The following is a 16,915-nucleotide window of genomic DNA, read 5'->3' as shown; positions in this document are numbered from 1 at the left end:
GTTCTCCCGAGGTGCAAGTGAATTGGACTGGTCATGGCGTGAAGGTAAATACATTTTTAATAACACTCAAAAGAACAAAAGGCGCGCTCAAGGCGGATGTACAAACTTGACTAACGAAAACAAAAGACTTGCACGGGGGCAAAAAACTATGAACAACATAAAACACTAACTATGGCAATAATAAACAAAACTTACTTGGCATGGACAAGTGCGCAGAGGTGGACAGAGTGTGACAGGTGTATAATACGGGGATGTCGTCAGGCCGAACAACAGAAAATGAATTAACTTAAATACTATGGACATGATTAACGAAAACAGGTGCGTGACTCAAAACGTGAAACAGGTGCGTGACGTGACAGGTGAAAACTAATGGTTGCTATGGTGACCAGACAAGGGAGTGAAAAGACAGAAACTAAACAAAACATGACTTAAAACAAAACATGATAATACAGACATGACAGAGCCCCTCCCTTAAGGACAGATACTAGATGTCCAAGAAAAAACTTAACAAAAAGTCATGGGAGGGCGGGAGGGGGACATGGCGGTGGGTCGCCAGACCACGTGTCCCCGTATCCACCGGGGCAGAGTTAGGTGGCGGCGAGTGGAACGCCGCTGCAGCAGGCGAGGCGGGCGCCCAGGGAATGGCCACATTCGTGGCCGACTGGGAGGTGGGCGCACTTGGCGTGGCGGGCGACCAGGTAGCGGCCATATCCGTGGCCGACGAGGAGGCAGGCGCGTCGTCAACTTGGCAGGCGTGGCAGCTCGGCGTGGCAAGTCAGGTGGCGAAGCTCGGCGTGACGCGTCCAGCGGCGAAGCTCGGCGTGGGTCTTGGTCTTGGTGTGGGTGTGGGTCTTGGCATGGCGGGTCTTGGTCTTGGTGTGGGTCTTGGTCTTGGTCTTGGTGTGGGTCTTGGTCTTGGCATGGCGAGTCTTGGTCTTGGCATGGCGTGTCTTGGTCTTGGCATGGCGTGTCTTGGTCTTGGCATGGCGTGTCTTGGTCTTGGCATGGCGTGTCTTGGTCTTGGCATGGCGTGTCTTGGTCTTGGCATGGCGTGTCTTGGTCTTGGCATGGCGGGTCTTGGTCTTGGCATGGCGGGTCTTGGTCTTGGCATGGCGGGTCTTGGTCTTGGCATGGCGGGTCTTGGTCTTGGCATGGCGGGTCTTGGCATGGCGGGTCTTGGTCTTGGCATGGCGGGTCTTGGTCTTGGTCTTGGCATGGCGGGTCTTGGTCTTGGTCTTGGCATGGCGGGTCTTGGTCTTGGCATGGCGGGTCTTGGTCTTGGTCTTGGCATGGCGGGTCTTGGTCTTGGTCTTGGCATGGCGGGTCTTGGTCTTGGTCTTGGCATGGCGGGTCTTGGTCTTGGTCTTGGCATGGCGGGTCTTGGTCTTGGTCTTGGCATGGCGGGTCTTGGTCTTGGTCTTGGCATGGCGGGTCTTGGCGTCGTGGAGCTGCGACTGGCGGCACTTGGCGTCGTGGAGCTGCGACTGGCGGCACTTGGCGTCGTGGAGCTGCGACTGGCGGCACTTGGCGTCGTGGAGCTGCGACTGGCGGCACTTGGCGTCGTGGAGCTGCGACTGGCGGCACTTGGCGTCGTGGAGCTGCGACTGGCGGCACTTGGCGTCGTGGAGCTGCGACTGGCGGCACTTGGCGTCGTGGAGCTGCGACTGGCGGCACTTGGCGTCGTGGAGCTGCGACTGGCGGCACTTGGCGTCGTGGAGCTGGTACCGGAGCTTGGCGTCGTGGAGCTGGTAGCGGAGCTTGGCATGGTGGAGCTGGTGCTAGCCTCGGTGCAGGTGGAGGTGGCCTAGCTGGGGGTTGCGGCTTGGCAGGTCGGAAGACTGGTGAGGGCGGTCGTGCTGGAGGCTGTGGCTTGACAGGTCGGAAGACTGGTGGTGGCGGCCGTGCTGGAGGCTGTGGTTTGGCATGGTGATGCCGAGCCACCCCACCAACACAGCTCCCGACCCCAGCCCCCCCCTCAAGGGGCGGATACCAGACGCGCTCCCTGCGGTCTGGAACTCTCTCTAGGGGTGGGCGGAGGGAGGTCTGGAGGAGGGCTGAAATTTCCCCTTTAAGTTGTCCACAATGTTTTGTTTTTTTATCCCCCACCTGGGGTTGTGTGGGCGGAAAAAAAGAAAAAAATTGTGACGGGGGCGGGACTTGAGTCTTGGGGGGCGGGGCATGAGTCTTGGGGGGCGGGGCATGAAATTTGGGACGTGGCTTGGACTGATTAGACCTAATCTCTAAAAACATGTTTTGATAATGTTTTATCAAAGTCATGCCATTAGTGTCTTTTGTTGGAGGCGGGTGTTCAAAAGAAAAAGAGTTAAAAAAAAAATCCTGGGCTGTGATGTCATCCTGGGGAATATCAGACTGTTGCTTGCTTCCGCCCGGAGGGGGCGGGGCTTGTGAGAGCGGCGTGTCCCGCTGGCTCGCGGAAGTCCTTCCTGGCGTCCCTCGCCTTTGGCGGCGCTTCCGTGGCTGGGATGACGCGCCAACGTCCCCGGGCCAAACGGAGCTGATCGGCACCAGTTTGCCGGTCGGACCCCACATGAGATCCTTGCGCTCCTTGGGGGAATAGCGGAGCGTCTCAGCTTCCATGGCGCGCAGGACCTCCCACGTTCCTTCGTCCAATCTTGCGGGAGAACTTTTCAGCTGACGACATCTGTCAGGACTTGGACTATGGCTTGGTTTGTTCTCCCGAGGTGCAAGTGAATTGGACTGGTCATGGCGTGAAGGTAAATACATTTTTAATAACACTCAAAAGAACAAAAGGCGCGCTCAAGGCGGATGTACAAACTTGACTAACGAAAACAAAAGACTTGCACGGGGGCAAAAAACTATGAACAACATAAAACACTAACTATGGCAATAATAAACAAAACTTACTTGGCATGGACAAGTGCGCAGAGGTGGACAGAGTGTGACAGGTGTATAATACGGGGATGTCGTCAGGCCGAACAACAGAAAATGAATTAACTTAAATACTATGGACATGATTAACGAAAACAGGTGCGTGACTCAAAACGTGAAACAGGTGCGTGACGTGACAGGTGAAAACTAATGGTTGCTATGGTGACCAGACAAGGGAGTGAAAAGACAGAAACTAAACAAAACATGACTTAAAACAAAACATGATAATACAGACATGACACAAAGGAAGAGAATACACAGTACAGTTTACACAGTACAGTACATACTCCGTACAATTGACCACTAAATGGTAACACCCGAATAAGTTTTTCAACTTGTTTAAGGTCCACGTTAATCAATTCATGGTCATGTGTGTAAAGTGTGTAATTTGTTGTGAGTTCATGCACTGTGTTGGTTTTGTTCTTTGAACAAGGTGATGTTCATGCGCGGTTCATTTTGTGAACCAGTAAAAAAATATATGACTTTTTCTTGAATTTGAAAAAAGAAGGGTTCGGTGAATGCGCATCTGAAACTGGTGGAGTTCGGTACCTCCAACAAGGTTAAGAACCACTGGTTTAAGGGGTTAAACGACTTAGTGTAGACATGGCCTTAGAGTTGTTGAGGTTGAAACTGATTGTGGTTAAAAGTCATGGTCAACAATTCATCATGAATCAAATGTTTTGTTCAATAGATGCTCATCAGTACAAGGTCAAAAGCATGCAGTATTTCTGAAATGTTCATCATGAAGTTTTTATCAGACCATCTCAGTGTCACTGTTTTCATATCAGAGCGCTACAGAGAAAATCATCTGTATTAACAAAGGGTCCCTTGGTTCTTGTGCTCACAGGCTTAACTGGCTCCATTCTCATGTACAACACTAGGGAATCCCACGGACGTCAGTGCTATGAGAATGAGTTACAGTGCTTGCGGCGGATTCTCTCGGGATGCAGAATGTGAATTATCAATGCAGCTGAATATACCGAGAAGGTCACAGACAGAACTCACTCACTGGAGGTGAAAGAATGCAGTGTTCTCATTATAAAGATAGAGCGAGGTCTCATGAATATGTCAGGAGCTACATTGCCATAATGTAAAGGTTTTGGTTACTGGTACCTGCTTCCATTGCTGGACCTCCATTATGGTTATTGGCAGAGGTGGGTAGTAACGCGCTACATTTACTCCGTTACATCTACTTGAGTAACTTTTGGGATAAATTGTACTTCTAAGAGTAGTTTTAATGCAACATACTTTTACTTTTACTTAAGTATATTTATAGAGAAGGAACGCTACTTTTACTCCGCTACTTTTATCTACATTCAGCTCGCTACTCGCTACTAATTTTTATCGATCTGTTAATGCACGCTTTGTTTGTTTTGGTCTGTCAGACAGACCTTCAAAGTGCCTGCCTTACTGGTGACGTTTCACTTCGTTCCACCAATCAGATGCAGTCACTGGTGACGTTGGACCAATCAAACAGAGCCAGGTGGTCACATGACCTGACTTAAACAAGTTGAAAAACGTATTGGGGTGTTACCATTTAGTGGTCAATTGTACGGAATGTGTACTGTACTGTGCAATCTAATAATAAAAGTTCCAATCAATCAATCAAAAGTGTGAAGGAAAAAAGATACTTTTTTATTTCAACCGTACATCCCGTCAAAAGCCTAAAGACTGACCGCACATGAGGACGTTCCTGTCTTCACAATAAAAGTGCCGCTCCATCGCGCCTGCGCTTTCAAAACAAGAGTCTCCGAAAGCCAGCGCAAACAAGCTAGCAAGCTAAGGAGTTTGACGCCAATATATTTCTTGTAAAGTGTATAAAAACGAATATGGAAGCTGGACAAATAAGATGCCAAAAACCCACCACTTTCATGTAGTATTAGACAGAAAGGAGGAACTTTTCTTCTCCTCCATTTGAAAACGTGGACGTTATCATCACTACTGTCTGATTACAATCAACGCAAGTCATCAGAATCAGGTAATACACCAACTTATATTCTAGTCTTCATGAAAGAAAGGAATCTATATGTTAAACATGCATGTATATTCATTAAAACACCTTTAACATGTAAACAAAAACAGCAACATAAATACATATAAATTATATACTGTATATATCAATGTATATGTATGTATATATATATATATATATATATATATATATATATATATATATATATATATACAGTATATATATATATATATATATATATATATATATATATATATATATATATATATATATATATATATATATATATATATATGATATGAGTGTGTATGTTACTCATCAGTTACTCAGTACTTGAGTAGTTTTTTCACAACATACTTTTTACTTTTACTCAAGTAAATATTTGGGTGACTACTCCTTACTTTTACTTGAGTAATAAATCTCTAAAGTAACAGTACTCTTACTTAAGTACAATTTCTGGCTACTCTACCCACCTCTGGTTATTGGCCCCTGCACACTCTCTTGGCCATTCATCGGTGGCTCTCATCTTCAATTTAACAATATGTCAAAAATACGCGTGTCCTTTTGTAGCCACACTGACCGTGAAAACACCCTTGACAGGCATTAATGTTATTACATTTTTGTTAAGCTGCATTGACGTGTAAGTGGAGTTCATTTTTGTGGACGGTCCGCTCGTGTTAGCCCTGTGATGTGATGGAAGAGGACTGCGGATGCTTTTAATGCACCTCTTCCGTGAAGGACGACATTATCATCAACATCACAGTTTCTCATAAAAGGATGGAGAACATTTCTCCATAAGCCCAACACCCTTCACGTCATTCCATTTAACTTCTGGATCTTCTAAGTGCTGTTTATGTATGACTCGGTATGACTCGGCCAGGGTTTGAACTCACGACCTACCGATCTCAGGGCGGACACTCTAACTACTAGGCCACTTAAGCGTAGTAAGCCTTTAAAACTACTTAATATAGAAATATATATCACATTTTAATAATAGTTTGCTGATTTTTAACAATTTAAAGGCTGGGAGAGGGCTGAACTGGGGTTAAAAAAAAATTCTGACAGGGCTATAGCCCCCTAGCTCCGGTTAAGCACCGGCCCGCTGCCCTCCTACTGTATGATTGCATATCCATCCATCCATTTTCTACCGCTTGTCCCTTTTGTGGTAGCGGGGGTGCTGGAGCCTATCTCATATTTGCCTTTTTTTAATTGAATAAACTACATTTTTAGTAGCAAAACTGTAAAATGTGAGAAATATTGCTGTATGATTTGAATGGGAATAGTAGTACCACACAATTGCACATATTGCATTTCACATACTGTATGTTTAGTCAACATTGTCAAAATGAACTGAATGGCACAAAATATTTTTGGGATCTTTTAAAAGTGACTATGACCCTTGTGTTTGTCTATGAAATGGCACCATAATGGCCATTCTGTCATGTCTGTGTGATCATGTTTTGTTTGGCCATGTGCTTTTTGGATTTTGTCAGTTCCTGTTTTTTCACTCCCCGTTTTTGGTTCCATCACAACCCATTAGTTTTCACCTGTCCTCATGTCACGCACCTGATTCATTTGCACTCACGCACCTGTTGTTAATCATGTCTGTGTTATTTAAGCTTTTCATTTTCTGTTGGTCGGCCTGGCGACATCACATTCATGCTCTGCACTCTTGACACGCTGCTTACTCTGTCCAGGTCATAGTTCATGCTGCTCTTTTCTTGCCACGTAAGTTTTTTGTTTATTCAAGTCACTGTTTTGTACCTCCGCTGTGAGCGCCTTTTGTTTATTCCTTTTCTTCATAGTTCTGCTTTTGTGCAAGTTTTGTTTTATTAGGCAAGTTTGTTCCCCGCCTTGTGCGCGCCTTTTGTTTATACTTTTTATAATCTATTATTAAATCATGTATTTAACTTCACGCCATGTCCATTCCAAATCCTTTGCACCATGGGAAAACAAACCACGCCAAAGTCCAAGTCTTGACCCATTCTGGTTAATAGTTGCATAGTCCATAATCCAAAAAAGTTAAACAAATAGGGAAAAAAATGGGTTTTCATTTTATCCCAGTTGTTACTCCATGTTGCTCTCTTCTGCAAAGTTTAGAGAAATTCAGCAAGTGCTATGCATCAAACAAACCAAAACAGAATCTAAATATTTATTTAGTTGTGTGTTCAGCATATGTTAACATTCCCTAAATGTATATTCAAATGTTTGTCAATTTGATTTATATGTGGGGCAGTAAACTATGATTGCATTGGCTGAATGTATGATTACATATATTTGCCTTTTTTTAATTGAATAAACTACATTTTTAGTAGCAAAACTGTAAAATGTGAGAAATATTGCTTTATGATTTGAATGAGAAAAGTAGTGCCACACAATTGCACATATTGCATTTCACATATGTTTAGTCAACATTGTCAAAATGAACTGAATGGCACAAAATGTTTTTGGGATCTTTTAAAAGTGACTATGACCCTTGTGTTTGTCTATGAAATGGCACCATAATGGCAATTTTGGTTAATAGCATAGTCCATAATCCAAAAAATGTTAAACAAATAGGGAAAAAATGGGGGTTTCATTTTATACCTGTCCCAGTTGATAGTCCATGTTGCTCTCTTCTGCAAAGTTTAGAGAAATTCAGCAAGTGCTATGCATCAAACAAACCAAAACAGAAGCAAAATATCTCTTTAGTTGTGTGTTCAGCATATGTTAACATTCACTAAATGTATATTCAAATGTTTGTCAATTTGATTTATAAGTGGGGCAGTAAACTATGATTGCATTTGCTGATGAAGTGCTTTAATTCATTATTTTGCGTTCACTTATACATACGTGCACACATACAGACACACACGCACACACACACACAGACACACACACACGTCAGCTATTAGACACCCTTATATGTACAAACCCCGTTTCCATATGAGTTGGGAAATTGTGTTAGATGTAAATATAAACGGAATACAATGATTTGCAAATCCTTTTCAACCCATATTCAATTGAATGCACTACAAAGACAACATATTTGATGTTCAAACTCAAACTTTTTTCTTTTTTTTTGCAAATAATAATTAACTTAGAATTTCATGGCTGCAACACGTGCCAAAGTAGTTGGGAAAGGGCATGTTCACCAGTGTGTTACATGGCCTTTCCTTTTAACAACACTCAGTAAACGTTTGGGAACTGAGGAGACACATTTTTTAAGCTTCTCAGGTGGAACTCTTTCCCATTCTTGCTTGATGTACAGCTTAAGTTGTTCAACAGTCCGGGGTCTCCGTTGTGGTATTTTAGGCTTCATAATGCGCCACACATTTTCAATGGGAGACAGGTCTGGACTACAGGTAGGCCAGTCTAGTACCCGCACTCTTTTACTATGAAGCCACATTGATGTAACACGTGGCTTGGCATTGTCTTGCTGAAATAAGCAGGGGTGTCCATGGTAACGTTGCTTTGATGGCAACATATTTTGCTCCAAAACCTGTATGTATCTTTCAGCATTAATGGCGCCTTCACAGATGTGTAATTTACCCATGTCTTGGGCACTAATACACCCCCATACCATCACAGATGCTGGCTTTTCAACTTTGCGCCTGTAACAATCCGGATGGTTCTTTTCCTCTTTGGTCCGGAGGACACGACGTCCACAGTTTCCAAAAACAATTTGAAATGTGGACTCATCAGACCACAGAACACTTTTCCACTTTGTATCAGTCCATCTTAGATGAGCTCAGGCCCAGTGAAGTTGACGGCGTTTCTGGGTGTTGTTGATAAACGGTTTTCGCCTTGCATAGGAGAGTTTTAACTTGCACTTACAGATGTAGCGACCAACTGTAGTTACTGACAGTGGGTTTCTGAAGTGTTCCTGAGCCCATGTGGTGATATCCTTTACACACTGATGTCGCTTGTTGATGCAGTACAGCCTGAGGGATCGAAGGTGACAGGCTTAGCTGCTTACATGCAGTGATTTCTCCAGATTCTCTGAACCCTTTGATGATATTACAGACCGTAGATGGTGAAATCCCTAAATTCCTTGCAATAGCTGGTTGAGAAAGGTTTTTCTTAAACTGTTCAACAATTTGCTCACGCATTTGTTGACAAAGTGGTGACCCTCGCCCCATCCTTGTTTGTGAATGACTGAGCATTTCATGGAATCTACTTTTATACCCAATCATGGCACCTACCTGTTCCCAATTTGCCTGTTCACCTGTGGGATGTTCCAAATAAGTGTTTGATGAGCATTCCTCAACTTTATCAGTATTTATTGCCACCTTTCCCAACTTCTTTGTCACGTGTTGCTGGCATCAAATTCTAAAGTTAATGATTATTTAGAAGAAAAAAACATGTGTATCAGTTTGAACATCAAATATGTTGTCTTTGTAGCATATTCAACTGAATATGGGTTGAAAATGATTTGCAAATCATCTTATTCCGTTTATATTTACATCTAACACAATTTCCCAACTCATATGGAAACGGGGTTTGTAATGTAACACAGGCCAATAAGCCAGCTCAGCCTTCAAGTCTCCTTTTACAGTATGACACTTTGATTTTCTGTGCTTGTTGACACTGTCAGAAAGTCATAATTGATCTTTATACTTATCACTGGGGTTGTAGTAGCTGTACTGGAGTGAAGAATAATATTAAAAGGTGTTTGTAATATTATTCCCCACTCGTGTGCGCAAAGGTAGGAGTCATTTATTAGCGACACCCCATGTAATGCAGTGAAAGTAACCTTTGCAATTTAAAAACACAAATATCATTGTTAATGGCAGAAATGTCAGGGTGGATCACATTACATTCACATGTGTGTCATTTTTTGCTATTAGTAATGTGCACTTTGACAAGAACGGGGCAGTAGAAGGCATTACATTCGTCCCTCGTTTATTGCTGTCGATTAGTTCCGGACATGGCCACGATGAATGAATATTTTTGTAGCTAGAGCATTAAAAACCTGTTTACGACTTTCAAACTACATTTATCAACTTTATGAGAGCCCTCTTGACCAGGCCCGGGCCATTGTTTTGACTGGGCGGGCCACGTTGAGAGAAAAAAATGTGTCTTGGGGCCGTTGTAGATAAAATATTTTTACAGCTATAAAAAAAGTGTGTGTTTTTTACAGCTAAACATTTCATCTTTACAAGCCTGTTTCGCAGGTTTCTCTTCAGGGGGTTTGCCTTTCCAAAACAGGCTTGTAAAGGATGAAATAGCCTCTGTGTTTTTTCCTAACATATACTGTATATATACTATATATATATATATATATATATATATATATATATATATATATATATATATATATATATATATATATGTGTGTGAAAAAAAAATCACAAGACTATTTCATCTCTACAGGCCTGTTTCATGAGGGGGGGTACCCAAATAGTCTTGTGATTTTTTTTCCCACACATACATATATTGCGCTCTACTACGGTATCGAGCACTATTTTTTGGATAACCTTATTAAGACATATATATATATATATATATATATATATATATATATATATATATATATATATATAATATAAACTCCCCACATGTCCAAATTCATTAACAGATTTATTTCTATGTTGATCCAGTCCTTATTTACAGAAAATGTTAATAATTGCTTTTTTTACAACCAAAGGAGATATAAAGTTTCGTAGTTATTGACCTCCTTTATCTTGTGAACTAGACAATGTTAAATGTGAACATCTAGCCTTCTTTCCACACCATAAAATGGGATATCATTGTATGTATTTTCTGAAACAAACTTTTTTGTTGCAATTTAAATGATATCTTATTTCTTAAATGTTGAAGATTTAGATCTCTGCTTGTATAAAGATTGTGTGTAATATGCAGTACTCAATATATGATTTCTGCCTTTTTCCACTTAATGTTGGAGTTCTGAACTTGCAGTTTTTTGCAACGTTTATTAAGTGGTTGGATGTCACATTTTTCCCAATCAACTTTATACCCTGATAAACAGTCACATTCAGTGAGTGCCTTATTTATAGTGCAGACAGGAGTCAACATGTGACAGGTAGAGAATTATGTCATCACAGTACATCAGTAGCGTATTATACTGAGAACCAATTTTTATACAGTACCATGAATTTTATTTCCGTTTCTCAATTTTGCAGTTCAAGGGTTCAATAATCAAAGTAAAAATTAATCCAGATGCAGAACATCCCTGTTTTTCACCTCTTTTTAATGAACATTGTTCTGAAATATGAATATTGGTTTTGACTGACGCCATAGGCCTTGTATAAAGCATCTTACTTAATTGTATACAATTATCGCCGAATGCAAATTTACGCAATGTGCAAAACATAAATGATCAATATATGCGGTCAAAAGCCTCGACAGTGCATACTGATGTGAAATAAGTTAAAGTCCCAACGATAGTCACACAAACACTAGGTGTGGTCTAATAATTCTCTGCATTTGACCCATCCCCATGTTCACCCCCCTGGGAGGTGAGGGGAGCAGTAAGCAACAGCGATGGCCACGCTCAGGAGTCATTTTGGTGATTTAACCCCCAATTCCAACCCTTGATGCTGACTGCCAAGCAGGGAGGTAATGGGTCCCATTTTTTTAGTCTTTGGTATGACTCGGCCGGGGTTTGACTTCTGGTATGGTATATAACAAGTTTGTATTTGCACAATCCAACATGTGTGAAAATGATTTATTAAATGAATATATTTAACCCCATGCCCCTTTTCATATCTCAGCAATTACTTGTTCTTATTCTATATAATATTAATAGTAAAAACCCTGTAAAAATAAATATGTTTTTCAAAATAGCGTACTCAGACGCATTCCAGAAATACATAACAAATAGCGGAATAGAGCCCATTTAAAAGGGTAATTCCCAACCACAGTGCTGTGGCGCATTAATGTACTGTGAGAGATTAGCAGGTATGCTGTTGGGAAGTTATCCAATTTCACCTAACTGTGCAGAAAAGTATATATTCGCGAGAAATAATACATTTTGACTCAGCTCTTTATGCCAGAAACATATACTGGTAGTAATGACTGTACAGTGATATCTAATGATGTTTTAGTGGATAGCAGAAGGTATCCACAGGTATCCACCTGTTTTCATGCATAAATAATTTGTTTGGTGGTGTGTCGCGAAGTAGTTCTAATGTAAAAAAAAAGTGCCTTGGCTCAAACATTAGGAAACACAGCATTAAAAGAAAATCACATTTACAAACCCCGAAACCAGTGAAGTTGGCACATTGTGTAAATCGTAAATAAAAACAGAATACAATGATTTGCAAATCCTTTTCAACCTATATTCAATTGAATACACTGCAAATACAAGATACTTAACATTCAAACTGGAAAACTTTCTTATGTTTTGCAAATATTAGCTCATTTGGAAAAAAGCCAAAGCCATTTATCAACAAAACCCAGAAACGCCGCCGGCTACGTTTGGCCTGAGCTCTTCTAAGATGGACTGATGCAAAGTAAAAAAGTGTTCTGTGTTCTGACGAGTCCACATTTCAAATTGTTTTTGGGAACTGTGGACGTCGTGTCCTTTGGACCAAAGAGGAAAAGAACCATCCGGACTGTTCTAGGCGCAAAGTTGAAAAGCCAGCATCTGTGATAGTATGGGGGTGTATTAGTGCTCAAGGCATGGGTAACTTACACATCTGTGAAGGCACCATTAATGCTGAAAGGTACATACAGGTTTTGGAGCAACATATGTTGCCATCCAAGCAACGTTATCATGGACGCCCCTGCTTATTTCAGCAAGACAATGCCAAGCCACATGTTACAACAGCGTGGCTTTATAGTAAAAGAGTGCGGGTAGTCTAGGCCTGCCTGTAGTCCAAACCTGTACATCAAGCAAGAATGGGAAATAATTCCACCTTAAAAGCCTCAAAAATTGGTCTCCTCAGTTCCCAAACGTTTACTGAGTGTTGTTAAAAGGAAAGGCCATCTAACACAGTGGTAAAATGCCCCTGTGCCAACTTATTTGCAATGTGTTGCTGCCATTAAATTCGAAGTTAATGATTATTTGCATAAAAAAAATAAAGTTTCTCAGTTCGAACATTAAATATCTTGTCTTTGCAGTCTATTCAATTGAATATAAGTTGAAAAGGATTTGCAAATCATTGTATTCTGTTTTTATTTACGAATTACACAACGTGCCAACCTCACTGGTTTTGGGTTTCGTAAAAAAATCATTATAAAAATGTAATAGGCGGTAAATGTAACAACTATCCATTCATGTTACATACCGTTTATCCTCACTAAAGTCACGGGTTAGCTGGAGCCTATCTCAGCAGACCAATTGTGTAAATTCAGATTCGCACAATTGGTCTTACATGCCATGCCACACTCTACAAAGTTTCATAGCATTCAGTCGCAAGGTGTTTTTGTAATTCCAGTCATTCACTAACAAACATGCCAATGTTATGTCTTCTTCCAGGCATGCACACGAGCATCAGTGAGATCCTGAAGGAGAAGAGCCTGAAGCCGTCCCGCCGCAGTCTGCCCTGCTTAGCCCAGAGTCAGACCCATCCTATCAACCTCAACCACTTCCTGTCTGTGCCACTGAGCCCGGAGCCCAAAGCCCAGGATGAGGTTCTGAGTCAGAGCATCAGCACCTCCTGCAGCCTCCTCCCTCCAGGTCAGTGTGTCCATGTCATCCCTGGGAGCAGTTAACAGTAACTATCGTTGTGTGTGTGTGTGTGTGTGTGTGTGTGTGTGTGTGTGTGTGTGTGTGTGTGTGTATGTATGTATGTATGTGTGTGTGTGTGTGTGTGTGTGTGTGTGTGTGTGTGTGTGTGTGTGTGTGTGTGTGTGTGTGTGTGTTCTTGTTTTTTGTACCCTTCTTGAGACATCAACAAGGAAAAGTACCTTCCATATGAGGACCGGTGAACAAGTCAGGACATAAATCATGGTCCCAATATGGAAAACCATTGCATCTAATAGAGAATGTCTCATTTGCACCCCCTGGTGGTGACATCTATCAAAATTAGGGTGGTCCCAAAAAGGATGGATTTTTCAAATTGACTGTGTGTCGGTTTAAAAAGGGCTCCCCCTCTGGTCAACATATGAAATAACAAGTGTGTGTAAAAATTTCAAGTGCTCCCCCTCTGGCCAACATATGTAACAACAAGTGTGTGTAAGAAATTGAAATGCACCCCTTTGGCCAAAATGTATTAAAAAAATTAAATCAATATGTACATAACTGTAATAACTTAAAGTAAATAATGAAGAGTAAAACCAATTACAAACAAAAAATAATATACAAAATAAATTAACTAAAAGCAGTCTTTTTCTCACAATGTGTCAATTTTTTTTTTATAAAATTGCGAACAATTTCTCATGTTCTTTCTTTCTGTAATATTGCAATATATTCTCGTAAAATTATTACTTTTTTATGCAAAATTATTACTTTTTAATGCAAAATGGTGACATTTGTCGTATGAAATTCTGACTTTTATCGCAACATTGCCAATTTTTTGGTTGTTCTTGTAAAATAGTGACATTTTTGGAGTAAAATGATGACTTTTGTCATCATTTTACCAAGTAAAATTCCGATTATTATTATAATATTGCCAACGTTTTCTTATAAAATTGTGACTTTTGTCGAGTAAAATTACGACTCTTTTCATAAAATTGCCAACATTTTAAGCTTTTCTCATAAAATTGCGACAGTTATTGAGTAAAATTCCAAATTGTATCTTAATATTGCACAAATGTTTAGTCTGTCTTGTAAAATTTGGACTTGCGTTGAGTAAAATTTCGACTTTCTTGTGAAAATTGTGAACTTTTTCTTGTGAAATTCCACACAAATTTTTCAAGCTTTTCTATATTTGCATAGTATGTACATATTATTATTGTTGTAAATACACATCTTTATATATCTAGAAAGGGTGGTCCTAAAGAGGTAGGCATTTTTCGGAGGTCTCAAGAAGGTAACAAATACATGAGTATGTGTGTGTGTGTGTGTGTGTGTGTGTGTGTGCGTAGGTGCGTGTGTGTGTGTGTGTGTGTGTGTGTGTGTGTGTGTGTGTGTGTGTGTGTGTGTGTGTGTGTGTTTGCTTTAAAAGCCTGCCTTCTAGGGGTTGTCACAGTAACACCAAAAGATACACCATTCTTAACAAGATTAAATTGCAAGCTCTATAGCAGCATTTCCACAAGCTATGTTTGTGTTCACTCTCGCTAATCACAACCCACTGTCAACTTTGCAATTGTTCTCCCTCTAATCACTCTTTGTGACCCAAACACTTGAAAATGACCCCTCGTTGTAAGCACATGTGAAGTGTAATTTTACAATTGTTGACTTTTACAACCTTCAATTAAATGGATGGCTACTTAGGTCTGCAACCACTCTTATTAAAAATTCTATTTATGTGGATCTATAGTTTCTGCCATTATGGCCGTCTTTATCTTCACATCTACAAACCCTGTTTCCATTTGAGTTGGGAAATTGTGTTAGATGTAAATATAAACGGAATACAATGATTTGCAAATCATTTTCAACCCATATTCAGTTGAATATGCTACAAAGACAACATATTTGATGTTCAAACTGATAAACATTAATTTTTTTGCAAATAATCATTAACTTTAGAATTTGATGCCAGCAACACGTGACAAAGAAGTTGGGAAAGGTGGCAATAAATACTGATAAAGTTGAGGAATGCTCATCAAACACTTATTTGGAACATCCCACATGTGTGCAGGCTAATTGGGAACAGGTGGGTGCCATGATTGGGTATAAAAACAGCTTCCCAAAAATTGCTCAGTCTTTCACAAGAAAGGATGGGGCGAGGTACACCCCTTTGTCCACAACTGCGTGAGCAAATATTCAAACAGTTTAAGAACAACGTTTCTCAAAGTGCAATTGCAAGAAATGTAGGGATTTCAACATCTACGGTCCATAATATCATCAAAAGGTTCAGAGAATCTGGAGAAATCACTCCACGTAAGCGGCATGGCCGGAAACCAACATCGAATGACCGTGACCTTTGATCCCTCAGACGGCACTGTATCAAAAACCGACATCAATCTCTAACGGATATCACCACATGGGCTCAGGAACACTTCAGAAAACCACTGTCACTAAATACAGTTCGTCGCTACATCTGTAAGTGCAAGTTAAAGCTCTACTATGCAAAGCAAACGCCATTTATCAACAACATCCAGAAACGCCGCCAGCCTCTCTGGGCCCGAGATCATCTAAGATGGACTAATGCAAAGTGGAAAAGTGTTCTGTGGTCTGACAAGTCCACATTTCAAATTGTTTTTGGAAATTTTCGACATCGTGTCATCCGGACCAAAGGGGAAGCGAACCATCCAGACTGTTATCGACGCAAAGTTCAAAAGCCAGCATCTGTGATGGTATGGGGGTGCATTAGTGCCCAAAGCATGGGTAACTTACACATCTGTGAAGGCACCATTAATGCTGAAAGGTACATACAGGTTTTGGAACAACATATGCTGCAATCTAAGCGCCGTCTTTTTCATGGACGCCCCTGCTTATTTCAGCAAGACAATGCCAAGCCACATTCAGCACGTGTTACAACAGCGTGGCTTCGTAAAAAAAGAGTGCGGGTACTTTCCTGGCTCGCCTGCAGTGCAGACCTGTCTCCCATCGAAAATGTGTGGCGCATTATGAAGGGTAAAATACGACAGCGGAGATCCCGGACTGTTGAACGACTGAAGCTCTACATAAAACAAGAATGGGAAAGAATTCCACTTTCAAAGCTTCAACAATTAGTTTCCTCAGTTCTCAATCGTTTATTGAGTGTTGTTAAAAGGAAAGGCCATGTAACACAGTGGTGAAAATGCCCTTTCCCAACTACTTTGGCACGTGTTGCAGCCATGAAATTCTAAGTTAATTATTATTTGCAAAAAAAAAATTAAGTTTATGAGTTTGAACATCAAATATCTTGTCTTTGTAGCATATTCAACTGAATATGGGTTGAAAATGATTTGCAAATCATTGTATTCCGTTTATATTTACATCTGACACAATTTCCCAACTCATATGGAAACAGGGTTTGTACTTACAGTATTCTATAC

The 16,915-nt window shown here is 40.9% G+C and overlaps 1 protein-coding gene across 1 annotated transcript in view; it reads left to right on the top strand.

Annotated features, from left to right (window-relative positions):
- Nucleotides 1-16,915, top strand: part of ano3 (anoctamin 3) — a 140,549-nt gene that overhangs the window by 44,334 nt on the left and 79,300 nt on the right. The window contains exon 2 of the mRNA XM_061969683.2: nucleotides 13,308-13,508. Within this exon, the coding sequence (XP_061825667.1) occupies nucleotides 13,308-13,508 (201 nt within the window). The remainder of the gene's footprint in view (nucleotides 1-13,307; nucleotides 13,509-16,915) is intronic.

The sequence above is a fragment of the Nerophis lumbriciformis genome, linkage group LG10 (assembly GCF_033978685.3).
Source record: "Nerophis lumbriciformis linkage group LG10, RoL_Nlum_v2.1, whole genome shotgun sequence".
Classification (NCBI taxonomy): domain Eukaryota; kingdom Metazoa; phylum Chordata; class Actinopteri; order Syngnathiformes; family Syngnathidae; genus Nerophis; species Nerophis lumbriciformis.
The sequence above is the reverse complement of the archived record's forward strand: the minus strand, read 5'-3'. Positions and strand labels throughout refer to the sequence as shown.